The sequence below is a fragment of the Sciurus carolinensis genome, chromosome 6 (assembly GCF_902686445.1).
Source record: "Sciurus carolinensis chromosome 6, mSciCar1.2, whole genome shotgun sequence".
In the NCBI taxonomy this organism is placed as follows: domain Eukaryota; kingdom Metazoa; phylum Chordata; class Mammalia; order Rodentia; family Sciuridae; genus Sciurus; species Sciurus carolinensis.
This window is the reverse complement of record NC_062218.1, coordinates 118852461-118879969: the sequence shown is the minus strand read 5'-3', so window position 1 is coordinate 118879969 and position 27509 is coordinate 118852461. Positions and strand designations below refer to the sequence as shown.

At 35.0% G+C, this 27509-nt stretch overlaps 1 protein-coding gene across 3 annotated transcripts in view; it reads left to right on the top strand.

Annotated features, from left to right (window-relative positions):
• The window catches only part of Prr16 (proline rich 16), a 287956-nt gene that overhangs the window by 29075 nt on the left and 231372 nt on the right, over positions 1–27509 (top strand). Inside the window, exon 1 of one of the 3 annotated variants that reach the window (XM_047556774.1) lies at positions 132–244. The exons of the other annotated variants lie outside the window; for them this stretch is intronic. Within the exon in view, the coding sequence (XP_047412730.1) occupies positions 170–244 (75 nt within the window). The 5' untranslated portion in view covers positions 132–169. Of the gene's footprint in view, positions 1–131; positions 245–27509 lie in introns of those variants that run through there. 3 annotated transcript variants of the gene reach the window in all.

The window sequence follows — 27509 nt, the reverse complement described above, 5'->3', positions numbered from 1 at the left end:
TGAAGAAGTCTGCCGTGTATCAGGATGACAGTGTTTAAAAGAAGTTATTTTGCTCCAGTCTTTCAGAAGTACCTTCAGTCTAAAAAGAGAGCAGTGAGTCACCCTCCACAGGTTTGACACAGACAATGAAATTTGATCCAAGAAGGGCAGTCTCTGGGATAAAATACCAATGCAGTCAGCAGAGAGGAGCTCAAGTGGGAATTCACAAGAGGAAACCAAGCCAATTCCTTGTAGAGGTGTCCAGGTACTGTCCACAACAGGGAACCTCTATGAAGCCAAGACCCTAAAGGGGATGACAACAATGGTGGCATTTTCATACTGCTTCATGAGAATATTAAATATGAGTGCCAGAGAGTCCACTGTCCCGATAAATCCTCCAAGATTCATAGTCACAAATCTATAGGCAAAGAAATACCTTGTGTTTTCAAAGATATGGAATTAACTATGGAACAGGAGAAGGGGATTGATGGTAGATGGCAGAGATCTTAATATAGCTCCTTTCCATATTCTTGGTAATTTGCTAATATTGTTTTCTATGCACATGGAATATAATCTGGAGAATATGTAATGCCACTTCAAGACCAATACTGAAGAGGAATACTGCCTGATTAATTTAATACTTTCCCTTTTCCTATCTCTCTCCTTTTTCTTCTTCCTTTCCACTCTTTTGACTATTGGAAATGGATTGAAGGTTAATATCAACTTAATAAACAATAATATAATAATACGATGTAAGCTTAATAAACTTAAAAACTTTATAAGTATTTGAATTGAAAACTCTACTAAAGAGATACTGACAATATCCTTAATAAAGAAACAATTTCTATTTCACTTGGTTATTACAGTGCTCTGGAGCAAACGCATTAAGACAACCCAAGTCAGGGAACTGGCTTCATTAAATGTGCTGAATGTGACTGTGACGTCCTGCTTGGCTAGGGACCCAGTCATGAAGACTGGACTCCAAATGGACTCCTTTGCATCCCACTAATAGATGAAGAGGACTTTAGTAGTCAAAGGTGAAATTTTAAGAGTGGATTCTCAAAATTTACTTTTAGCTTGCTTATCATAAGCATTATCAAACTATTCATTACTAAAGAACAAAAGCTACAGTTGGCATTTGTAAATTGCTAATTATTTTGATGGAAAATATGTTATGGAATTTTTTATTTTTATAGCAGTGAAAGTTTTAAACAGGTTGTAACTTCAGTTATCTTTCTATATGAGTACTGTTTCAAAAACTTAAATAAGATGTTCATTAATTATTTGTTAATAGCTATTGTCTAATTTGCTGCCTCTTTTTTGAAAGTATGTGTATATGTATACATATGTACACACACATATACACACAACATGTTTGCACTGTACATATTCACACACATAAATATATACACATTCACACACTTAGATCTATATATATATTCATATTCTTTTTTGTCTCCATAAAGTGTGTACAGTATATAACTACATCACACTCACTTCATAGGATTCACTTGTAAAGCTTTTTATCATATGACAAAGAATATAATTTTCCTTGCCTGTACAACCTGAAGTATTTTCCAGAAATGGTACTTTAAAAATAACCAACCAATAGACAAGCAAATATACTGTGCAGAGGCAGCATGTGTATTTCATATGAATTACTATTGAGTTGCCATATACATATACTTGTATTAATTTGGAATTTTTATAAATAGTAATCCTAAGTATTTTTTAGAATCCTTTCATCTATATATCTGTGTTTTTTTAAGGGAAAAGGTAAATAAAGTATTATTTTAAAATAAATGTTACATATCAAAATTAAAACAGAATATATTTTGATTAACCAGTTCTAAAAATATTTAAAACTTCAGAGATATGGCATGATATTATTGAATACATTTGATAAAAGCTGAGCTAGTTAATATTATTTAGGACTGTGTTCAATTGCAAAATGTACAAAACCGAATCAATGGTGGCTTACAAATATCATGGTTATTATTCTCAGGTGACAAGTTCTGAGGTGGCAGTCCAGGGCTAATGCAGTTGACCCTCAGTATTGCCAATGACCCAGGCATCATCTGCCATTCTATTTCTCTACTCATGTTGTGTGACTTTTCTCTTATGTGGCAAGATGGATGCTATACCCCCAGGTGTCACATCAGTTTCTAGGCAGAAAAGGAGGAGGAAGAGCTAAAGATTAAGGAATCATTAAGGGTTTTCCAACAGAGTCTGTGCCTCAAGGGTTCCCACAGGTTTCCCTCTTTTCTGATCACAGTTGGGTACCATGACCAGGAGGGAAGATGGGAAGGGACTATTTTAGCTGACTGACCTCAAGAGAAGCTGAGACAGTTGCGAGTGGCTTTGGGAAAGTAAATTTAGTGTCTGCCACTCAGATTATTTCATCTTTCTGTCAGTGGTCACCACTAGGCTAAAGAAATACAATGGGAGATATTTTTTTGAATAATTTGTCTTAAAGGTTGAGCCTATTTTTATTTTTTTCTGGAAGCTTTGTCTAGAAATCCTGAAGTAACTAAGAACATAAGGACTCCCTCATCTCATAGAGTGTCACAACTGCACGTTTTCTGGTACCAAATATCAGAAACTTACAGTAGTAAATTTAAGAATTTGGATTCTTTAAGGCATTTTATGTCATATATGACTATGCTTTCAAAGATAAAATGGACATTAAAATTAATTTCTATTTTTGATGATGCTATCTAGAAAATATTTACTTAAATTGTAAGTAGACTTTTCAATGGTCATCATTCCTAATTTATTTGTAGTGTTTCTCAATGGGGTAAACTTTATAGTTAGCAAAAATGCCCAATATCTGACTTCATACAGAACAGATGGCAAACCTCAGCAATTTCCTCTGATCGTCTTACAGAGAAGTGTAATTCCCTCAGGCTTAATATGCCCAGTCTCTTATTACTATGGGGACAGCAGTGGTGAAATATTGGACTGACATGACTTAGGCATGGTCTGTAAATACAAAGCCCAAATAGTGTAATCCAGGATTTTGCTCTTATTATTTCCATTTGATCGATTACATTTTCTAATTAAAAGTTCCCTTTTCCCTTACTGACAACTACCGGGAAAAAAGCATGCTACTTAACTATTTTTGAAGGTCACCCTGAAGTGTTAAATATGTCAGTTTGAGCTTGGACATCTTTGGGACAGCAGTTACTCTCTGATGAAAGAATCATTATAAACTGTTTCTCTTTTACAGATGCTTTGAAAGCTATCACTTGTTGGGCTTGTACACAAACAATTGGACAGCAAAGCAGAGCACTGGTAACAGTGGCAGATTCTGCTGGTTGCCTAATCATTATTTGTCCCCTCCTTCTCACTTTGGATCAGAATCCAACCTTGGTTTGAGGTGCTTATGCACCTACTAAATAACTGTACTGCTCAGTGCCTTTACTAAATGTGGCACAATCGGACCAGTGCTCTCTCAGTGTAAGTCACTGGAAGAGCTTGAGGAAAGGTTTTAAAGGGAGCAGACATGGCTGCACTTGCCTTTTCCCCTTTACCTTCCTTTTCTTTTCTTCTACCTAGAGAATGAATATAAGGTCCAGAGATACAGCTTCCCTTTTGAGACAAGGGCAATGAAAATCATGCACTGAGACACATGGCCCCTGGAGAAGTTATTCTGGACTTCCTCTAATTGTCAGATCACCCCTGTGATGCTTAAAATTTGATGATGTTATGTAACACCATGTGTGCTAACAGCAGTGTTGTTTGGGTTTTCTTTTACGTGCAATTGAACACAAATTTCATCTGTAATAATAACATAAGAGACGGTGGACAGACCTAATGCCAGTTCCCCTCCTCATGGAAGTCTGATGTAACATGGTGTAATCAGTGCATTTGGTGCTTCATTCAGACATGCAACAACCTGTGAAACCTCAGCTGCTGTAGAAATTACAATAGGAACGAAAGACTTCAGAGCAATATTGTCAGCCTCTCTCTGTATCATCAGATTCCCATATTTATAGGCTTCAGGCTTTTCCAATATATTCAGAATATATTTATAAAATCTATCTTAGTTAATAGAGCCTATTTGGATAATCCCTCCACAAACATTTGTTTGCAGTTTGGATGTTTTTTCATGTACAGGAATCATTTCAGGTTTTAAAGCATTGATTTAAGGACAAAAACTATCATTTAATTATAGCTCAATTTATTAACCGCTGAATACATTAAATATGTAGATGCTGCCATAGAATAAGCTAAATTTTAATGCCAGGGAAGTACTGGAGTTATTACTGTCTGAATTGAGATATTAATACAACATGTTTTTTGGTAAACATCTAACTTGAATTGGGGGGATGGTGATGATAGTTTGGTTAGTGAGCTAAACTTTTAAAGCTGAAAATATGTATTGATGAGATTAGCTTACTCCAAAATAAACCATTGATTTAGATGTCATATTTCTGTCTTATGTTTTTGTTGCTTGTGCATCTAGATAGTGAAATTCTTATTAGCGAAATGCAGTAGCACAGTCAATCCTTGTGTCATAGTTTAACATGTGTTTTGTGTTTCTTGTACTCATCTTGTAAATACTCTAACTCACACAGTTTATAAGTACCACAGGCTCTCTCTGGTGACATCATACATCTGTGGGCCAGATTCTCCCCTTTTTTTCTGTTGTCTTTGTCCATGTGCAGGACATATGCTTTTAGTATTATGTAAGAAGAAAAGGATAGGTCAAGACCACCAGAAGGCGGTGGTCCAGTCAGTTGGGGCTGATGAAATGATTCAGCTGGGTGCAACTGCATTCTGGAAAGTCTCCTGAGTTGCTGAGGCTTTTGTTCTCAAAGTGAGACATAAGAAGGAATGGCTGAGAAGGCTCCCCATTTTGTGTTTCTCTTTCCACAGCTGGTTCCTTTCATTCCTCATAGTTAAATATAGTAGTATCTAGGTATTACCTGGCAGGCAGGTTTAAATTTTAGAAGAGAACATTATCAATTTTAGGCTACCAATGGCTGCCGAATTTTCATTGTCTTTCAAAGTTAAACGCACCAGAATTTTATCCTATAGATAAAACTATAGTAAGAGCAGGAGGAAATTAATGTGGGCTGAAATTATCAGGTGAATACCAAAGCTGTTCAATTTTTATTTTATGTGTTCAATCAGAAACTTTCTGTAAAAGAGAGTTAATAACCTTTTAAATTGGAATTTTTACTCAGCTTTAGATAATATTTAATCCATAGAGGACTTTCAGGTGTTCAAGTTGTTTTATATGGAACATTTTTCCAATTGGACATTTTTCCTGGTATGCAGAACAACTGTTTCCCCATTCATTGCACTGATTTCTTTGTACATACATTTGGACTATCACATCACTGAGATTTGTACTAGAGCAAATGAAAGTTTAAAAAGATTTAGTTCATTAAAAGTTCAAAGGCCTTTATAGTAGCCTGAACACAATTAGCTAAATAAAAATTTTATTCTAGCTGGGCTTGTTGCTAAAAACAGACCTGACTTTTGTCATTAACTTAGTCTGACTTAGTGTTAATTTCTCAACTACAAAAGTGATAGAGTGTTTTTCATTGGCTTCCAGAGAGATGGTATTATGAGCAAAGAATTCATGATTGGCAGGGTACTTTGTATTTTTAAAAAGCCACTTACATACTAAATAATAACATTCAGTGTGTTACATAGGAGCTTGGTAATATATGTTAGAATACAGTTCATAATAGAAATATGATAAATGGTTAGGGCTTGACAGTTGAAACTGCTCCTCAGTTGAAATTGCTAAAATGAAAAATTACTGTCTGGCATGTTTATCATTGTGCAACAGAGCCTGCTATCTGTGAGGGTTTATTTTTGCACTTCCTATCATTTGTAGAAAAGGATGATGTCCCATGAAATGCCATCTGTATCTACATATTGGATGTTAGACATGATGTGGTACCATTTTTTAAAACTATCAGAAGCAGCCTTGCACATAGCAAATGAAAGAAATAGAATGCCCTAGGTGATGGGGTGGGGAAGCTTAAAAACAATTTAACTAGATGAATGTATTCCACTTAGCTGGTTTCCAGGTTGGAATAGCTAAAATTTCCTGCTTGTCTCAAACCTTGAAATTTAGATACTGACAATAGATGGTGTTTTACCCATATCTCTGATGCAGTACGGGTTTGATGGAATAAAAGGTGAACAAAGAATCAGAAGGTTCAGATTTTTGGTCCTGGTTCAGCCACATATGAGACTTGTGGCTTTGCTGATCTTATCTGTGAAGAATGGGGGTTGTCTTTTCCTTAATTCTCTGGGAAAAAAATATGTGGATGAGAGAGCAGGAAAATACTGTGTGATGTGGTCTGGTTTTCATCTTTACCATATCAGAAGACTGATTTATTGCATACTGAATGAGGATCCTTGTCTTAGGAGCCCACACAGAGGCTTCCAGAAATGAATGCATAGAGCAGAATGTCAGTGTATTCATGTATAGAGAGAAATAGCACTACCAAAGAGTACATCCTCTTTTGGTTAGCTAATTTCCTCCCAAAAGGGAACGTACTTGGGAAAACTGAATATAATTAAAATCCTGTACAGATTGATAGAATCAGTTTAGGTTGGATGATATCAATTTAAGAAGCCCTAATTCGTGCAAGTTCTGTTTGTTCCTAGAACCAAAGAGAATATATCCTTGCGCTCACACTCTCTCTTCGTCTGTGCCTCTGATAATCTTCATCTCCTACATTTTTTTACCTTCCAGTGCTGACTTTTCTGACTCATTCATTGTCGATGATTTTAGACAACTTTGTATGTCTGTGAGCCACTTCTAGCTGTTTGAAATGACTTAATTTCTCTTTGACCTATTATATGGTGATTTTATGATTCAATTTCTAGAAGGAAACCTTATCTCCTCCATTTCTGAATTATCAGTGAACTTTTTCAGTGCATTCCCTCCCTTACCATCACGCTTATATAAGATTCATTTCAGTATTTAGAGAACCCAAATCTAGGGCAAATTTCTATTCAGTTAATGTAATTATTTTGTCAGTTCTTGATGTTTAAGAAGCATTTAGTTTTTCAGATTTCACTCTCATCCTATAGGAAAAAATAAAATTCCTCCTAAACACCAGGTAAGCATCAGAGGAGAAATAGTGAAATCTGTCTTCTGCTTGGAATTCGGTTCCTCCTCTTTGACTCTGTCCCTGCCTCCTCATCCTCAGTTCACGGTTGACCCCTCACCAACCTTTTCTACCACAATGTTCTCTACTTCTTCATTGCTGTCTCCTTCATTAAGTTCTCATAATCTCTATTTTCCTATTTATCTATGGCTAAAAGACTCAATTGATGGTGGTACTTATAAGTTTTGCTATTTCATTTGTTTCATTCACCATCATGTGCCCATCAGTCAGTACCATGTTTGGAATACAGTAGCTTTTCAATAAGAATTTCATGGATGAATGATGAATGGATGAACCTAAGATGCCATTTCTAGCCTAATGATGTCCTTCTCTCAGCTATCATGAGTTGGCATCTTGAATGCTTGGCCATTCAATAAATCTGAGGGTTTAATTGAATGCTTTATGAAATGCAAGTCTCTTTTTAAATTTGTAATAATGTAATAGTAATGCATGTTCTTTACTCCAAATTTATATATGTTGCAAGTTGGGTGTGATGGTGCATGCTTGTAATCCCAGCAACTTGGGAAACTGAGGCAGAAGCAACAGAAGTTCAAAGCCAGCAGGGCAACTTAATGAGACCCTGTCTCAACATAAAAATAAGTAGATAAATAAGGCTGGGGATATAAGTGAGTGGTAGATCACCACTAGATTCAATCCCTAGTATCAAATGAAAATTTCTATGTGAATGTATCTTCTAGGAACTCCTTAATATTTATGTATTAATTATCATTACTCTCCCTGTTTTTGTAACGTAGAGAGAGTGTGTTAGGTATCCCATCCCATTTTCAACAGAAATCTCTTTTTAAAATAATATATTTTGTAAATCACTGAAAAATTGATATGTGCTTCATAATATTGATGATATAAACTGATGATGACATAGACAATGGGAACTTTGTAAAATGTAGCTGAGCACAGCACATTTCCTTAGAAGTTGCTTGGGTTGAAAAACCTGAGATATCCTCTATTGTGGTCACTCTTTATTTTTAAAATCTTTACTTACTCCAGGAAAAAAAACAAAACAAAACAAAACAAAACAAAAAACAGCATATGGCATCAGTCTCTGACACAATTATATACGTAAGCCACAGTGATTCAAATCACAAGTATACCATGACTCTTATCAATTTTTAAGCACTGTGTTGTGAAAAGAGCTATACCTTGGGTGGATTGAGATCCATTGCCCTTATACCACGTATGTATTTGGAGATTATACAGACATTATTTACTTGGAAAGTATTTTCAAATATATTGTACTGATAGTATTTCTTTTTTCAAGAATCTCTTGTTCAAGAAAACCTGACCTAAAATGTCTCAAATTAAAATCTATGGTGCCTTTCTAGATGTTGAGAATTTTTTGGTGAACAGTTTTCACTTTTCTGAGAGTTCTCTCTTATTAGGACAGCTGTTTCCCGAGACTATTTCTACATTGCAAGTTAAGACTAAAAGTTCTGTTAGGAAGGGGAAATAAAAGGCCTTTTGATATCAGGAGGAAAGTACACATACATTAACAATTTTAAGACATTTACATTGTGCTACACAATCATCTTTTCACAAAATTAGTGTCTATAGAATATTAATTCTGTCAAGCAATGTGTGATATCTGCATGACTGCTTTTCATTTTACATTTTTTTCTTTAAGGCATTAATCAAAGTTGTAAGAAGGAAATTAGCTGAATATACTGCAAACTGTATCACCATGAATTGGTAGAATTCCATGGATACTGGACGTTTCAAGGCAGGGATGTTTTGCACCGTAGACTAATGCTAATTCTACCATGGCACAGAAGCTGGTGACTTCAGAGCCTGCTGGTTTATTTCCTGTTTTAGCAATTTCCATATGGCTCATATGTTACCTACCAGCAGGCTTTGCCAGGCAGGACCACTGATTTGCCTGTGGCATTTTGAACATCCTGCTGGGTCTGTATCCTAACCAAGAACTATTTCTATTGTTAGCAATTTCTGTGAGCAATCCTCATGAGGTAAATACAACCCAAAAAGAAGGCTGCATTGGGATTTCCCTGAGTCAGAGTAAAAAATTGGTGTAAAGAAACCCCTGGCAGCAGGTACTTTTGTATTGCTCTTCTGGTATAGTCTGGGGAAAAACCATTAGGACAGAACCTACTGAATCCAATTGACTTTATTTGTATCCTTATGGGAAGCCTATTTTTCCTCATTTTAAACCACTAACTTTAATGTTTGATTTACCTTATTAGAGCTATACAATCAATACACATACTCAATATATAGCTCTTTAAAATAAATTAGAGCATTGCAATTGAGGCAGAAATCTGCTCTTTCTCCTTTGCTTTTCCCTTTCCCCTCACCCACTTTCCCAATTCCATAATAAATTTCTTTTGTATTCTTTTAGACATTTAGAAATGTAATTGGGTTTCCATAAAAAATATATTGTTTTCCTTTAAGAAAAACTTAAATGGAAAGGAAATAACCCTTTGATGGTAGAAAAAATGCCCTAAAATATCCCCAGGTTTTAGGAAACAATTTCATAAGTTGACTTTTTTAAAGCATTAGTCTATGGTGCAAAACATCCCTGCCTTGAAATTGAAACTGGCTAAAATGTTTAGAGATTGTTTCTTTATATGTGTGTATACACACACACACACACACACACACACACACACACATATATATATATATATATAATTTTATTTACTGGTGCTTTATAATTATACATAATGGTGGGATTAGTACATGTACATGATATAACAATACAATTTGGTCAACATCATTTCCCAGATCTCATGAAAATCAAATAGAGATTGTTTCTTTTAAGGGAAGTATTCTAGAATATTCATGGTTATTATTTTGTGGGTAATAGAAGCATGTTTATAGGAGAAGCTTGACTTTATATCCTTTTGTTGTTGTTTACTGTCTCCAAAGAGGGGCCAGTCTGAAGGGTGGCTGGACTCTGTTCTGAAATCCAAGAGACCTGTGTTTTAGTTTGCTTTTTGTCATTGCTCACTGTATGACCTTTTTACTTTCAACAAACTCCAGGAGGCCTATAAGGAATTCCTCATTTCTGAAGTTCTGAGATTCCCTAAAATACATCAGTATGTTCATAAGTTGGATAAATCATCTTGGCTGAGGAAAATATTGTATGTCTGTACAGTGAAGGATGGGTTGGTACTGAGGTAAAGAATTTGGAGTCAAATTGCCTCCATTTGAATCTCTCTTCTTTCTCTCTCTCTTTTTTTTAAATATATGCACCACAGGATACTCATCCTTTTTTACCTCATTTTTTTTTAATCTACGAAAAGAATGGGAATAATACTTATTTCATAAGCAGCTTAAAGGTTAAATAAGGTAATATTTACCTAGCATTCGGAAGAACAAGTGATTAATGCATATAATTTTAATTAAGTTTTAAAGATAACTTTAAGGGGGTGATCTACATGAAGCCCAAGGATCTTCTGGGGACAAGAGTATGCTCAACTGCAATAATTTGATTTAATTATACAGATATTTGTAATGGGACAGAGTGACTCTAAACCAAATATGAGACCTGTGGAACTTTAAGAAGGAATTCCTTGTATAAGAAAGAGACCAGGAATGGGGCTTCAGTATGGCTCCAGCTGTGGTGGAAAGTGCATCTTGACCTGGTTGCCCTCACAGAGCTTTCTTTCTCTGCACACAGGGAGAACTGGGTAAACTGAGAAGGTTTTCTCATTAAACTCTTTTTCTGAAGACTGCTCCTTCTTCCCAGTATTTGACCCACCTTGTGTAAAGAATTTTTCCTGGACAGATAGTATATTTCCAGCCCTCTTTTCAGGATAGTTTAGCAAACTGACTCAATTTTGGCAAGTGAATTGGAACAGAGGTGATGGGTGTAAGTTTACCTTTGTTCTCAACGGAATGTAGGTGGCTTCCTCTTGCTTCTTTCCCCCTTCCTGCTGGATGGATGATTAATAAGGTGGCTAGAGCTGGAGCAGTCATCTTGAACTACTGGTGGAAGTCCAGTATTATGAATGTTTGAGCAGCAAGAGAGAAGAAGCTGAAATCTCTGACACTGTGTAGTATTTGCGTGGATGCTTACACCTGGACTACTATATAAGGGAGAAATAAGCTGCTCTCTTCTTTAAAATACAATGGTTATTTTATCTTATTAAGCTTATTTCTTTATTAATAAAACTTCAATAGTTTGGGGGTAAATAAGCCTGTATTGAACCTATGCCACCTCCACTGCCCCCACTGTGTAAAACTTGGAAAGAGGGAATAGCCCTGTCTCCCTCTTTGAGTTTGCAGTGCACAGTGAGAATTTAGAGCCCAGGACATGAAGGACAGTCAGCAGATATGTGCCTCTTAGGAGAAAGATTCATGCTTATTCAATTCAGTGTTAAATTATCATCCATTGACTAAAAGAGCTTTGCTTGTGCTTATGGCAAATATGGAAAAACTATACACTATGAAAATTATATAATACAAGGAAGAATACAGATTTTTAGCAATGAACTGATTGAAATTTGTGTCATGAATCTTTATGACATAGACACTGAGTAAGAAAAGAAATAGGAAATAGCAATTTTATAATGTGCGAAATTTTTTTTTAATGAGCATTCTACTCCAAGTTTTTTGAAGAGTAATTCAGTAATATTTGTTCCAACAAAGACTCCATATGATGACATGATGTGGTACGAAAAGTCTTCCTTGTCTTTCCTGATATTAACTTTAGCAAAATATAATTGTGATTCTTTCATTTGCTAACTTAAATCTGCTTGTCCTCCCACCCCAGACCAGCAGGGATCACTGAGGAAAATTGTCTGCTCAAGTTCACTCACGACCTTTGTCTTGCTTACAAAGACCAGGATAAATTTTGCTCTCATGACACCCCCTATGACTGTGGGTCTTGATATGCAACTAAAGTTTTAAAATCTCACATATTTTAAAAAGAAAATTGTGCCAGAAAATTTTCTGGTCTCTTAAGATTTTGAACAAACAACAAATAAAATCTTTAACTTCCCAGACCTGAAAAATAAATTGTATTTGTTTTTGTTTCCTTATTTTTTGACCTTTGATCATGTCACTTTTCAGCTTTCTTTTACTTTATTGGAAGGAATTACCCTGCTTCAAAAAAATTGCTCTTCTATTGATAACACCCTTTAATGCCTTTATTTATTTTTTTCTTTTCTGAATCCCCTCTCATTACTGTTAGTTCTGAATATTTTTATTTTAAAAGGATCCATAGACTTATACATAAGTAGAAGCAAATTTTCTACTTTAATAGGATAATACCCAATACTTTGTTAGAATTTTGTCCACATAGTTTGATTTTTGCTCCTTAAATTATAGTTTAATCAGATTTAAAAGGAGCCAAGGCAAAGGGCCCTTGTAGGTAGATGACATCTCAAGAACCCAGACTGAAACCCTTCACCTAACTCTTGGGTTAGTATTTTAACAACATCTGAAACATCTAGTCCTTTTACTACTTGTAATATATTAACATTGGCTCTTTTATGGTTTGGGTGAAGTTTTCATCATTGTGTTTTATTTTTCTCAAATGAGCATCTTATGTGATTTTCACATATGTGTTACATTTGAAAGTTAGTCATGTACTATAAAATGTGAGAATTAAAAATGGTAATCTTTTATTTAAAATTCTGAGGCCATATTTCACTTCTCTTTCCTATAATAAAATCCTTATTCATAAATACCCTACTCATGTCTTTGTTTAATTTGTCTCATATTGAATTTTAGACCATATTACTTTTTTTTTTTTAACCATATTACTTTTTATTTACTGTTTTCCTTTTAGCATCTTGGTTCATGTTCTCTAGGAGATGGATATTTGTATACTAGAATCTTATTAGGTAGTGATTCAAGAATCATCAGTAAGTGGATAAGTAATGCAAGGTTGGGCAGAGGGAGAATTTGAACTGTGTTTTGTGTTTGCAACAGTGGGCACAACCAATGTTGGTGGAATGTCCAATTTAAGGCAAAGCTTTGTACTTCTGCACCAAGCAGACCCTGGATAGGGGTTGTTCCAAGGGAGGGAGTATAAGCATGGAGCAGTCTGCCTTCTTCAACTCAAGTAGTTCCTGGGGAGGTATGCTGTTGTAAACTGCCCACAAACAGCTTCTGGCATTGGAGAGTATTAAGCATCTGTTATGAAGTGAGAATGTAGGCAACATGCAAAATTAAATCCATAACATTTTTTAGTAAAGAAGAGGAGGAAAAAAAATGTAATGCATAAAAAAATGAGATTAAAAACGGACAAAACCTAAATAAAAGGTTGCCAGAATGATTCCTTTGATTTTATCTTCATAATACTTTGTGGTCTTGAATGGCAATATTCAGTTTTCCTTAAATAATCAAAAATATATATCTTTAGTACTACAGTATTTTGTCCCATAGATTTCTGGAGTTGTTATTATTCTAGTGATTGTGTTTATTATTTAGTTCTATTGGAATATGTATACTTCACTTCTACATGACACATATATGAAAAAGATCAGAATTATAAATTATAGCTTGCTTATCTTTGTGGGACTCTTTTTCACTTTAAATTTTTTGAGCCTGTTTGCCTTTTGATTGAATTTAGAATCCTAGAGTCTGAATCCCAGACTTTTCTTTTAAATTAACTTTAGAAGAATAACATGATCAATGAACAATATATGCATGTAGGAAAATATCATGGTGAATTGCAGTAATTTGCATAATTAATATATATGAATAATTATAATGAAAAAAGTAACTGGAATGAGCCTTTCATATATTTATTTGTTGCTTTCCTGTTGAGGGGAGTTTCATTGCCTATGCATTACTAGAAAACAATCCATCTTCTCATTACATTTATTTATGATTTTGATCAAATTTAATAATATATCTGCATTAATGTTATGAAAGAAAACACATGAAATATTTTAGGCATAATTACCTCTAAAGAGTTGATATATTTCAATAGAATAATTTAGTTACATTATAGTTAATTTAGTTATATTATTGTTTGTTTAATTTCAATCTATTTGTCTCTCAAAATTCTTTAACATGTTATGTGTAGTTTACTTTTTATTTTTAATTAAAATCAGTTTTTTCTCAGAGCTTTCTAATATACCATAGTCATTACAGTTAATGATTTATCATGCTTGAATTCACACATTTAGATTAACATAACACCTATTTCCTAGTCAAATTCACCTTCTATCAAGATTTTCAGAGTGAATATGTGTATATGTGTGTATATATTGACTCTTTATTTTAAAATTCGGTTTGTAGCACTAAAGGTGTTGGGTCATATCAAAAATACTCTAATAAAAATGAAATACAAAAGAGATAGATAACTAAATACAACAAAGGAATAACCAAAGCCAGAGGAATGAATACTAATAGGTACACCATGGTTAACAGAAAGAGAGAATTGCTCAGTTGCATAGCATTCATTGTTAGAGTAAAAGCATTATGTTCAATTTATAGATGAAGAAAACGGGACACAAAATTTGAGATTACTTACCCACTGTCATATAGTTATTTGGGACCAGAACGCTGATGCTCTTAACCAGACTTCAGTGTCCAAACATTTTTTTTTTTTTTTTTTTTGTACTGGGAATTGAACCCAGTGGCACTTTTACAACTGAGCTACATCGCCAGATCTTTTTATTTTTATGTTAAGACAGGATCTCATTAAGTTGTGTTGGGCCTAAGTTGCTGAGGCTGGTCTCAAACTTGCAATTCTCCTGTCTCAGCCTCTCAAGTTGCTGGGGTTATGGGTGTGTGTCACCAGGCCTGGCAGTGTCCAAACTCTTAAACCTTCTCTATGACAATAACTTTCAATATTTGCCCCAAAATATACCTACAGAAAATATTGAATTTGAAATCTAGAATTTGTTGTTGCTAAATTACCATTCAGAAAAAGATTCTTAATGTATTGAGTGATGGTTAATACCATCTTTATTTATGCTTCTTCAGCAAATATCTAACTTGTTTAATATGTAAGCTACACAATTAAGTGAGGTTAAGCAGATTTTGGTGCTTTAGAAAATCCAGGTCACATTTTGTTTTCACTGGAATCCAAAATATCAGGTAGAACATTCACAATGACTGATGAAAAGCTTAATTATTTTTGACCTATAAAACGGCACTTCCATGTAGCTCAACCTAAGATTGAAAGGATGTCCTAGTAATATAATAATATAGAAATGTTTTATTTGTCAATAGGGTTAAGTGAAGATTTCTTATAATGGGTTCATTAATTCTGCTTCACCAGTGTATAAGTCTTTGTAAAAAATATTCAGTCTTATAATCCACAGAAAGTAACTAGTCCTAGCATATCATTCTTTAGAATGAGACTTGATTTTCTCATTTTTTAATGCAGATTTACTGACATAAGAAAATAAATATGTTTGGCGTGTTTTGCAAATTGCACAGTGATATGTAAGAGTGAGAGGACACCATTATGTACTTCAGTATATTAAATTGGGTTTTCTTCAAATTCACCACTGTCCTCTCCTTTCAGGCTTATGGCTAAGCTATACTGCATGAACCTATCATAACCTTATTTCTGCTAGTTCTTCTATATCCAGGCGTGAACTTAATAAACTAAATACGAATTATAGATCTGCTATTATTTTTCTTTTTTCTTCCCCTTCTTAATTTACATTCTCTTGCTATATTTTAAGAATATTTTCAAGCCATCTTAAATTCTTCTTGGAATATGACTAATTATAAACAAACCTTTACTAAGTAGAAGTTTCATTTCAAACTATTTAGTTCCATGGGCAACTATGAATATGAATGTTGAATATGAATATGTAGTGTTGACCTAATTTAAGGAGTGATTTTCCTTTAGCAGCAACAATCAATATTGCATTTTTTAAAAGTTAGGAGGTAGGAAATTCTGGTAGGTGTTGTGAGGCCATTGTTTCATCAAATTCTCATCTCCAAGTAATCAGTGTCGACAAAGTGGATTCACACAAAGCAGTTACAGAATATGCCAGTGCTTAAAATTCTTTTGTGCACTTTTAAAAGTAAGCCTTGTAGAGAACTCACCGTGAAGTTTAAATGGCCAAGTTGGTGCAATGGATGTTGGGCACATCATTTATCTTTTTAAATGAGGGAATGAATGGATTATTAGGCAATGATAAGCTTTGCTTTCTGATCAAACAATTTCAAGTATTTAAAGAGAAGAAACAACATTTTTAGACAGGCATTTCCCTATGCAATAACGAAAGATGAGGCTAGATCTGAAGAGAAATCTGGTTCAGTGCATTCTTGTCTCGGGAAAGAGGCCAAGAAACAATGAGATCCATGATCTAAAAATTAGTCTTTCTGCTGTGAGGTGGGAGTCATCCCTGGCGTGATCTGTGAAGAACATGTTAGACAGCTCCCAGGGGCTTTGTGGGTGTCATTACTGAAGGTCTCATCCTATGGTCACCTTCCTGTCATTAATGGGAATATGAGCCCTGCAGACTTCTCCTCTTTCACACACCAGCTCCCACCTTCCCATCCTTTCCCTGTAAGAACACAGGATCCTTTGTTATAATTCCTCAATTCATTTTACCACTAAGTTCAGATTTGTGCTTCTTCTAAAAGCATCTCTGTTATTTAATTATAATTGTATATCATTTTTCCCTTTCTGATTTCTTGAATACATTTCTGTGCCTTTAATATTTTCCCCTTAGGCAACAAATCTCAGCAATATTATTAACTATTTTATTCCCTCCTTTACCTAGTTATATTACAGTATACTTACTTACTAGGGTCCATTGTGTCCTGTTCTGGGTAAGGTACACTTCTGGAAATAGAACCACTTCCAGCTGTACTGATCTTGCTCTTTACCAGAGACTGATAATCATTAAAAATATTTGTAAGTGCAATAGATGATGAAGTCACATTCTTGCCATGAGTTTTCAGGTATATCCAGAGCATATCTAGGTTTTCAGTGACATCACTGTAGCAAAACTACCCCAACTCTTACAGACGAACCTTTGAAGAGAGTCAGTAAATTGTGATCTGATTGACTAATATCAAAATAATTTGCATACTTTGATGCTGCTGTTCAGATAGCATTCTCTTTATTATATCACTTTATAGGGGACCTCTGAGCTTTAGGATCTTGGAAAGATCAAGTTAGAAGAAAGTAGTAATCATCAAAGTAAAAATGATGAGTTATAAGAAATGAAGTCACTGTCACACAGTTGATGGCTGAGGTGAACTGATAAACTAGATTTATGTACTACTAAAGCATTGCCTTTGTGATTGATTAAATTATATTTTCTATGACTGCATAGACTGTCACCTTGATAGATATTGGCTCCTAAAGGTAAAGCCAATGCAGGCTAGTATCCAAGTACAAGATGCAATAAATCAGAACAACCCCCCACCTAACCCAGCCCTGCCCCAGCTTTCCTGGCCATGTCTCCTAATTTGAGAAAGGCAAGATCCGGCAATGACAGTCCTTCTCATTTCCTCAGTTTGGGCTTGGGTCTTTGCCTTTGTCCAGAGTTCCATACTGGACTTTATGGTCCAAACAAGATCAAGGTACAGGAAGTTAAAATTAGCATTGAGACACAGCTATTGCTAAATCCTCAGGCTGTGTAGCTGATTGTGCTGCTTCAGAATGGGAGGTAGAAAATAGAGTGATCTGCAGTGAAAATGCATTATCTTTATGTCAAATAAAAATAAAAGGAATTGTAAAAAGGAGAGGGTAAACAACAGGCAGATAGTGCATCACACCGTTGTGAAGAGGAGTAGAAGCTGTGAGTCAGACTCAGCTGTGCCCTGTGTGAGCTCTGTATCTTAGGTAAGCTGCTCATCATGTTTGCAGAGGAGGAGTGCCAACTGCACAAGGTTTATGACATACATAAATCCTAATATCGAATAAGCATTCAATTAGTGCTGGCAATGAGTACTAATTAGAAAATATCTGTTTTAATAAAAAAAGGAGAACAGAGGAGCTACCACTTCTACTTTTGATTAACATGAATTATAACAAGCAGAAAAACAAAATAATGTTATATAACATAAGTGGAAAAGATAAAGTGAAGCTTCTAGAGTTCTTGTCTTAATTACATTACTATGGGGAGCTTCCTATGCATTTATTGGCCACCTCTAACTCCCTAACCTCTTAGTGTTTGTTTTTGTTTTCCTTAGTTATTGTAAGGGCACCTAACATGACATCTATCCTTCTAACAAATTTTTAGGTATATAATATATATTGTTCTGTAGGTACAATATTGTACATCAGATGTTCAGAGCTATTCACTTTCTTAAATAAAGTTTTATACCCCTTGATAAGAAACTTCCCATTTTCCTTCCCTTTGTCTTCTGGCTACTATCCTTCCCCTCTTTGTTTCTATGAATATGACTATTTGAGATATCTTGCATAAATGAAATCATGTGAATATCCCCATAAAGGCAGGAGTTGGCAAACCTTTTCTCTAAAGGGCCAGATGGTAACTATTTTAAACTTTATGTGCTGAGAGGCACAATCAAGGATATAATGCAGATACTTATATAACAAAGAAATTTACAAAAATTATTATTGAGAAAATTAGAAACATTTAAGTCAAATTTTTGTAAAACACATCTGATGAGATTAACAGAATTTGTTTTTTTTGGATTCCGGGGAGAAGGATCATTTTTTCCTTAATTGTGGTTTGTAGTACTTCCTATCATCAAATGGACTACTAATGCTCATCTTTAAAAATTATTCTTAGTTTATAGACTAAACAAAACAGGTGGTAGACCTGATTTGGCACAAGGGGGTAGTTCCTGACCTGGTCTTAAAGGATTTAGAAGGCAGAGAGCCATGAGTGATTCTGACCAAATTAACAGGTTGGCAAGTAACATTTCAGTAGCCTCCGGTTAATTTTGAGTCATGAAGTGAGAAGTACTGCTGTAATAGTGCCTATATATACTTCACTGTAGAGCAATTGGGATCAAAATATGGAATATTCCTTGAGTCCCTGGTTTCTGAAAGGAGACTCTAGGACCTAAAATTGAACTTCCTTTCTCTTTTTACACTTTTGTGAATGTTCTGCAGAGAGATCAGAACAGGGTTGACAAATGCCTTCCCATGTGCATTGTCCCAGATGTTGTGGCCCTTTTAACAGACGGGAGAGGACACATCAAAGGCAGTGCCAAGGGATGCTGATGTAATTTATACTCTTGGATGAGCATGGCACCCTGGAAGTGAAGTGGACAATTAGAGTGGAAATTAACTTCCCCCTTCCGTATCCCTACTGTGCAATCACCATGCGTGAAGAGGTAAAGGAAAATCCACAGATATTACTCCAAGCCCTTTTGAAAATAATGTTTTAAAATTCCAAATTAAATTCCTTGGTAAATACTTTAGATAAAACTCAGGGTGTGTATGCAGAAGCCTTCATAGTGCCTTGCTCCTCCTGTTATGCCAGGATGAACGTCCTGTGAGTCTAGTGTAGTCAGAGTGAGTGTGTCTTACCTGCTACTAGGTTCATAAACGATTGATGCAGAGGGCAATGAGAGCCTATTACAGGACCGTGTTCTTTCCTCAGAAGTTTCAGTGTATAAGAAAATATTAGGAGGCAGGCTGAGGTAGCTGTCTCAGGTTTTTCCAAACTCCCACCTACTGAGTGAAGATGAGTATAAGGCCCAGGTAGGTGGATCACCCAAATGTCTATAACACTTTTGGTGTTTTTCATAGGCTGGTGTAAACCATGGGACTGTGCAAAGACACCAAGTTGGGTTGAACTTGCCGTGGATTTTCTTGGATGACAATATCATAGTTTGAGTAGAAAACCATTAATTTTGCAATTTTCTAGATAACCAATCTTTTATTTTTATTTTTTAATTTTAAAGAATGCATTTTGATTCATTGTACGCAAATGGGGTATAACTTTTCATTTATATGGTTGTACACATTGGAGATTTATACCATTTGTGTAATCATATGTGTACATATTTGTCTCATTCCACTATCTTTCCTTCCCCCTCCCCTCCCCTCTTTTCCCTCTACACAATCCATCACTCCTTCATTCTTCCCTTACCCGCTCCTACCTCCCCATTAGGTATCAGCATCTACTTATCAGAGAAAGCATTCAGCCCTTGGTTTTTTGGGATTGGCTTATTTCACTTAGCATGATATTCTCCATCTCCATCCATTTACCTGCAAATGCCATAATTTTATTCTTCTTTATGACTGAATAATATTCCATTGTGTATATATACCACAGTTTCCTTATCCATTCATCTATTGAAGGGCATTTAGTTGGTTCCACAATCTAGCTATTGTGAATTGAGCTGCTATAAACATTGATGTGACTGTAGTATGCTGATACAAGCGATCAACAAATATATGAAAATGTGCTCAACATCTGTAGTAATTAGAGAAATGCAAATCAAAACCAGCCTAAGATTTCATCTAGTATCAAGAATACAAGCAATAATAGGTGTTGGTGAGGATGTGGGGGAAAAGGCATACTCATACACTGCTGGTGGAGATGCAGACTGGTACAACCACTATGGAAAGCAGTATGAAGATTCCTCAGAAAACTTGGAATGGAACCACCATTTGACCCAGCTATCCCACTCCTCTGTTTATACCCAAAGGACTTAAATAAACAATTTTTAAGATTTACTTTTTTTCTCCTTCCTGGAAAACAAATTCAACCTCAACTCCACAGATGTTCTTAATGTATATTAGAGCAGTACACTTTCATTGATGAAGGACAAACCCATCACTGTTCACTGTAATATATTTTCTCTTTTTTCAGCATTCATTGAGTGTCCACCAAGTGTCAGATGCTGTGCTAGGATTACAAAATGAATTTGGCAAGATTTTTTAAGAAAATTGCTTTAGCAATGTTTTTAATTAGGACATAATTACCACTACCAATGAAAGTTATATAAAATTGCTGCAAAAACACAAAGGAGATAATATAATTTTATTTCCTTTCTGTCAACAATGTCTTATTGGCAACCTTAATTATCCCTTAGATCATAAATGCACTTTTAAAAAATATGGTAGAGCCTTATTTTTAAATGTCTTTAAAACAAAAATATAATTTTTCTGTAAAATAAGAAGTACAAGAAATAATCTTCTGGATTATGTGACATATTGTGGAGATATTTACCTATTTGAATAAAATACAAAAATTCCTGTGGGGTGTTCACCATAGAGAACAGCTCCTACTCAAAACTGCTGGATAAGAGGTAAAATAGGACCTAGAGAAATTCTTAAATATTCTCTTGAAAAATATTGCAAGGTAGGTAAGGACTGACTGTAATCATGATTGTGAGTCTGAGGATTGTAGAATAGTTTATTTTTTAACCCTTTTGTACTGGTTTGGACTAAAATAGAATAATTGTCAAAAGACCTAGTTACCATGGTGATACATCTTTTAAGAACACATAACTAAGAGCACTCAATTATAATACTAGGAAATATTCAATGTAACATAACAGGCTTTTTTTTCTTTTTAAATATTAACTTTTTAAGTTAAAAGTAATATATTGAGTTTTAGGTGTTAGGATAAAAGGAGAAGACAAGAGTACATTATGAGATATTTGTTTCATTTTGGAGGAAGCATTTCTTAAAACATTATTTCCCCTGTCATATGTCAAACTAACACACTGTGACCACTTGAAAAACCAAGTATAGGCAATTCTCAAGCAAAAACTCTTAAACTTGTAAGTATGTTGCATACACACTTTTTTTTTTTTTTTAACCCATAAACACTCCATGTAAAGCAATTTATCCTTTGCATTTCCCAGATGACAGGAATTCTCTGCTTACTTGTCTCCCTTTTCCTGACTTCTCTGCCTTTTCTCTTCCTTCACATTCTTCCATTGTGTCTCTGGGCATTTTCTGTTTTGTAAAGTCCTATATTGGCTCTTAGTTTCTTTCTCCTTTCCCTTTTCCTATTTTTAATTTCCTTAAATAATTAAAAGTAAATTTTAATAATAGTATAAAATCGGTGCATACATCAGGGTCATGAAGCAGAATCTTATTGAAACTGCAAGATTGAGTATCATTGGATTTTTATAAGGTTGGGGGCAGGAGATATGGGAGAGAACAGTATGAGAAAGGGATGGTAAGGTGACATTTGATTGAGGGTGCAACAGAAGTTAGAAGTAGGCATTAATGTTTTTCTTAAAAAGAAAGAAAAAAAAAAAACAGATACACCATTGGTGAGAAAGAATTGAAATATAAAGGAAAGTACTGATGGCCTTCTCTTTCTGCCAACTCCAACACTCTCAGTCCTTGGTTTTTTTTCCCCTGCATTCCAGTTACACTGCCTAGGATAATTGAGGAGTTTAAAAACACAGACTACAAGTTTTCCTACGTATAGCATGGAAAATTGTTGAGTGAGAAGCTTTCTAGAGTAGAAACACCTTCCTTCCCTCTTTTATGCTAATAGTTTGGTGGCACATGGTAGGTTGTCAGAATTGACACCAGTTTTACCATGGAAGGACATGTTTTTTGGGGAGTGGCTCAGACTATAAGAGAATAGTGTCAGGGAGTTCCTGTTGTCTTCTACCCTCTGGATGCCCCAGATAGCTCAGGGGCCATTGCGATCAAAATGCAGAATGGCTTGAAGTAAGAAAAAGGATATACCTATTGTCCAGCTTTCCATCTGTAATACCCATCACTCGCAAATACAAAAAACAAATAATAGATGCATACCTTCTATAGCAGATCATTTCCATGTGAGTTTCAAATGAGTTATTATCCTGTGTGAAGATATTGGAATGTTTCAGTGTCTACCTTTCTGTTAGTCTCTTCATTTATTTAGATGGCTTGCTTCCTGACATTTTTTCACTATCTAAATTATGCTTCAGAACTACATAGATTGTCACTCAATTTGCTAGAGAAGAATCCAAGAGAAAACAGAGGAGTAGCATCTCCTAAGTATAATGCTAAATGATAAATGTTTAATTTATGTGTTCAAATTTAAATATGTAAATATGTTACGGAGCATAATTAATTTATTTGGTGATTCTGCTGAGTTGTTGTACAGTAAGTTGATGAGACAGTGGAAAAGGTATTGTTAACTGGCAGTTAATGCGTTGAACTTTTTAATAGTGAGTTAGCTGGAGAGCTAACCATTAAGGAACTACATCAGAAACTTCCTTTTGGGGTATGTTTGGATTCTTTCCTCTCATATTCTGAAAAAGAAAGCATAGGTTGAATTTTTTACTATCATGAAAAATGAGAATAAAATATTTATAATGATTATATTGTATGTCCTCAAAACAATAAACCCTATTATTAATATTTTATACATCATTCCAGAATTTTTCTGTACACAAATAATAGCCATCAGAGAGTAGGATGGAATAGCATCCATCTTCAGTTTTCAGTGTTTGCCGGTCATTCTGGCTCAGAGCAGTGACCAAGTTATGGGCAGATTGATTCTTCTCCTTCTTCCCTCATGGCCCCTTACCTGTCTGTCCACCTCAGCAGTCTACTTCACCTCAGCAGTCTGCCTTACTTCATGTAGGAGTCAGCAGAGAACAGGAAAGTTTACCCTGTGGTCTACCTCTCCTGATCTTTTGAAGTGATCTGTATTTCTGTAGGGAAATCTTCACATTTTTATCTTAATTCCTCTTAATAAAACTTGGAAGCATTATCTTTAGCAATTCCAAACTAACCTAATCATCCAAACAAGAAATGTTTACTGAATACCTATCCCATGTTAGGCATTATTCTAGGAATTTGGGTACATACCAGTAAATGAAGCAGACGATGCTCTTCTGGAGCTTTGATCTCAAAAAGGGAGATAGACATTAAACAAAGTCATAATAAATTAGTAAGTTATATAGCATTTTAGAAAGTAATCAGTATGCAGAAAAAGAAAAAAGCCAGACTAGTATCAGGGGTATCTGAGTGCCAGGGAGGAGGTGGGGACAAGTTGCTATTTTAAATAGGATGAATATGGAAGAGGTGACATTTGAACATAGATTTTTAAGGAGGCAAGAGAGTTGACCCTTCTACTCTCTTTAGAAAAAAAATCATATTTAATTTAAAAAAAATAATTCTTAAAACCTTCCTTATTATCTATGAGCATATATTTAGCACTTTTGAAAAACATGTTATTAGCTAGGCATGGTGGCCCATACCTGGAATCACAGCAACTTAGGAGGTTGAGTCAGAAGGATAACAAATTCAAGGCCAGCCTCAGCAATTAGCAAGATGCTGTATCAAAATTTAAAAAATAAAATAAAAAAGGACTTGGAATTTATCACAGTGGTAAAGTACCCCTGGGTTCAATCACTAGTACAAAAGGAGAAAAAAAAGAAAAACAGGTTATTGACTAGAAATGACATAGTTATGCTTGCTTCATTTGTAAGCATAACATTCCTGAAACTGTAGTGCACAAGTTGCATACCTGGTGAAACCCAGTGGATATCTATGTGTATTACAAATATTACCCATCCCATCCTAAAAATATAGTTATGTCCATGGCACTAGTGGTTATCGTTCTATTGGAAATCTTTCTCATCCCCCATTGACCTCTTTCCCAGCAAGTAGAAAGAGCTAAATCTTGCCAAGTAAGGTCACAGAATTACCATGGAGGCGACTGCAGTTATTTAAAGGGCTAATAAGTGGAACTGAAAATTTGAAGTCAGTATGAAATAAATTGATTTTGAACATTTGAGTGATTTTTTAAAAAAATCAGAGATGATCACCCATTTATCTTGAAATTTTTAAATGTTTTTCTTAAATAAAAACATAATATTAAAAGATGCTTTGGAACATGTTTTCTTCTACATGAAGGTGGTTAAGACTGAGTTGCCTATTCATCAATTCTGCTCATATTGAATGTTTACTTTTTAGAAAATGCAACCAGGCAATTATTAATGTGTCTATTTCTAGCATGAATGAAAAATTCCTACTATCCTTCTTTCAAGCTAAAGGTTTACTTTAGTTGATGAATATTCTGAGATTTTTAATAGGAACTCTTGAGAAAATACAGTATTTCCAGCTTTATTTCTATGTGAGTCAGGATTTTGTCATTACTCTACAACCAAGCTAGAATCCATAAGTACTTTGTGCATGGAAGCAGCAATCATCTATAAATTTCAACTGCGAAGTTTTCTGTTGTTACAATACACAGGAGTACAATTTATTGGATATACATATTATAATTTTGAACTTATAAAAATTAATGTATACTATTAAAATGCCATTTTTAGTGGAGATTCTGGGGATTGGATAAAGGTTTCCCCTGCGGAAATAGTTTGATAGTTGCTTGGTGGCTTGAATTCTTCAGGAGAAAAAAAAAAAGTGCAAATCTATAGAGTGCTTTTTGAAAACTGAAAGTATTGTCAGCATTTGCATTGATGTGTTGCAACTGCAGATGAAACCTAAAGCTATACTTGTTTCCTACACTTTCTAAATGCTCCCAAATAATTGAGTCCTTTGAGATATTTATCAACTGAATTATCTCCCACACATTTCCCAGTGGATACAGCTGGGCTTGGAGTGGGATCAGCACTGTTTTCCAGTGGATACAGCCTGCTCCGGGCTGCTGCTGGGAGAAAGTGTAGGCCATTGACTAGCAATTGTATTGTGATTTTTGTTGCCACTACCCCCCCCCCCAAAAAAAAAAAAGTGGGTGAAGTAAATGCAGAGAAAGAAAACTGATATGAATGTAAAAAGTTCCATCAGGAACAGAGATGACCCCAAGGGCAGGTGAAGTTTATTTTTATTTTATTTTATTTCTTTTTTTTTCTTAATAACATCTAGGCTCCTGAGACAATAGAAAGAAGTAGCTCAGCACAGCTTTTAGGATTTGGTGAGATTTCTGACAGGTAACTCTGAGGCAATTTTAAAACAATGATAAGAAAAACTGATGCAGGTTCTCATGAATATTGCCTACTGAAGAACACTGGATTTTAGGAATCATGATATTGGTAAAACGAAGCAACAAGGTTATTTCAAAATAATATATTTCCCTAGGACATTAAAAATATTTTAAATCAGAATCAAATATTTGTAATTACAGCAAGAATAAGAATGCAAAAATAAAAGAAAGAAGAAAGAGAAGGAAGAAAGAGAAATGAACAGACTAATGGGCATAGATTTTGAAAACGATTTAATATAGATTTTATTTTGAAATTTAATGGATTAAGATTAAATAATATTGCAAATAACTTGTAGATTTAAGTGTTATCTCTGGCAAGAGTTGAAATGTATTTGTAAAAAAATGTGTGTAGTAGAGGGTTATGAGGACTGAGAGTCTTAGGTTATTCATTTGTTAATGAGTGTTTAAATGATCAGTTCAGCATAATGTAATTGGACATTTAAATTTTTAACAATAATTATATACCAGCCTGAAAACAGAAGTGTCTAGATTGTGTATATATTCAATTTCAATTTCTTACAAGGATTGTTAAAAAGTATGAATATTAAGGTTTTTTTTCTTTTTCTTTTTTGGCTGAATAACTAACATGTAGTGGGAGAGATGCCTGAGTCATTTTCAGAGTCTATTGTCTATAATATTAGTTCCTTTGCTGTTTTAAAATCCTTCCTTGGTTGAAATTCTTGCATATCCCTTTGGCAGCCTGAGAGTTTTCACAGAGGCTGATGCCTGTGCAGAGCTGGCTGTGTGCTGAGTTTACTGGGAAATGAATTTACTTTTGGTGAACCTCACAGGCCTTCATCTGGTGATGGTTCATTAAACAGAAAAGACAGCCGTGGAAATGTTGTTTTCGTGAATGATCCAAGCATAAACGCTATTATTTATTCTCTAGGTGCTTCTGTTCAGGTTAGGAAATCAGTTCTCAGATGGGCCATTGCACAGGTACCTCAGGAGCCTCGCCTGTACCCAGGTTGATCTTTCTTGAGTACAGATGTGAAAATGTCACTTTCCTGCCTAATATTCTTTACATATCTGGGCTTATTTTACCAGAAAATTTGGGGACAAAATTTGTGAAAGGGACAATGGGCAGATTTCTTTCTCAAGTCTGGAAGGTCTTGAGTGACCCTGTCAGTGCTGTCTCACTGGGCTTATTTTGTGCCATGTGCCCCTGGGCATCCAGTGTTCGGGTCACAGTCATGTAGTCCTATATTCTGTCCCCTGAAAAGGTGATGCTCTTTCTTGCCTTGCTTACACCTGCTGCAACCCTCCCCTTCCTGTCTCCTGTGGGTACCCTGACCCTTCTAGGGTCATCCCCTTTTTGCCATCTTTTTAATGTGTGGACTATCCTTTTGTAGCATTTGTCATATCACAACTGTCATTAAATAACCAATTTTGTCACTGGTGTCTCACATTCTGTCAGCCCGGAGAGACTATAAATTCTGTATAGTCACCTGAAACAGAGTCAAGAAATATGGGATATATATAACAAATACATTCAGATGCATGGATATGGAAATAACTATATAGATAAAATTATATATATGTATGTCTATTTTTATCTCTTGGTGGGTCCATATGTAAATCTATC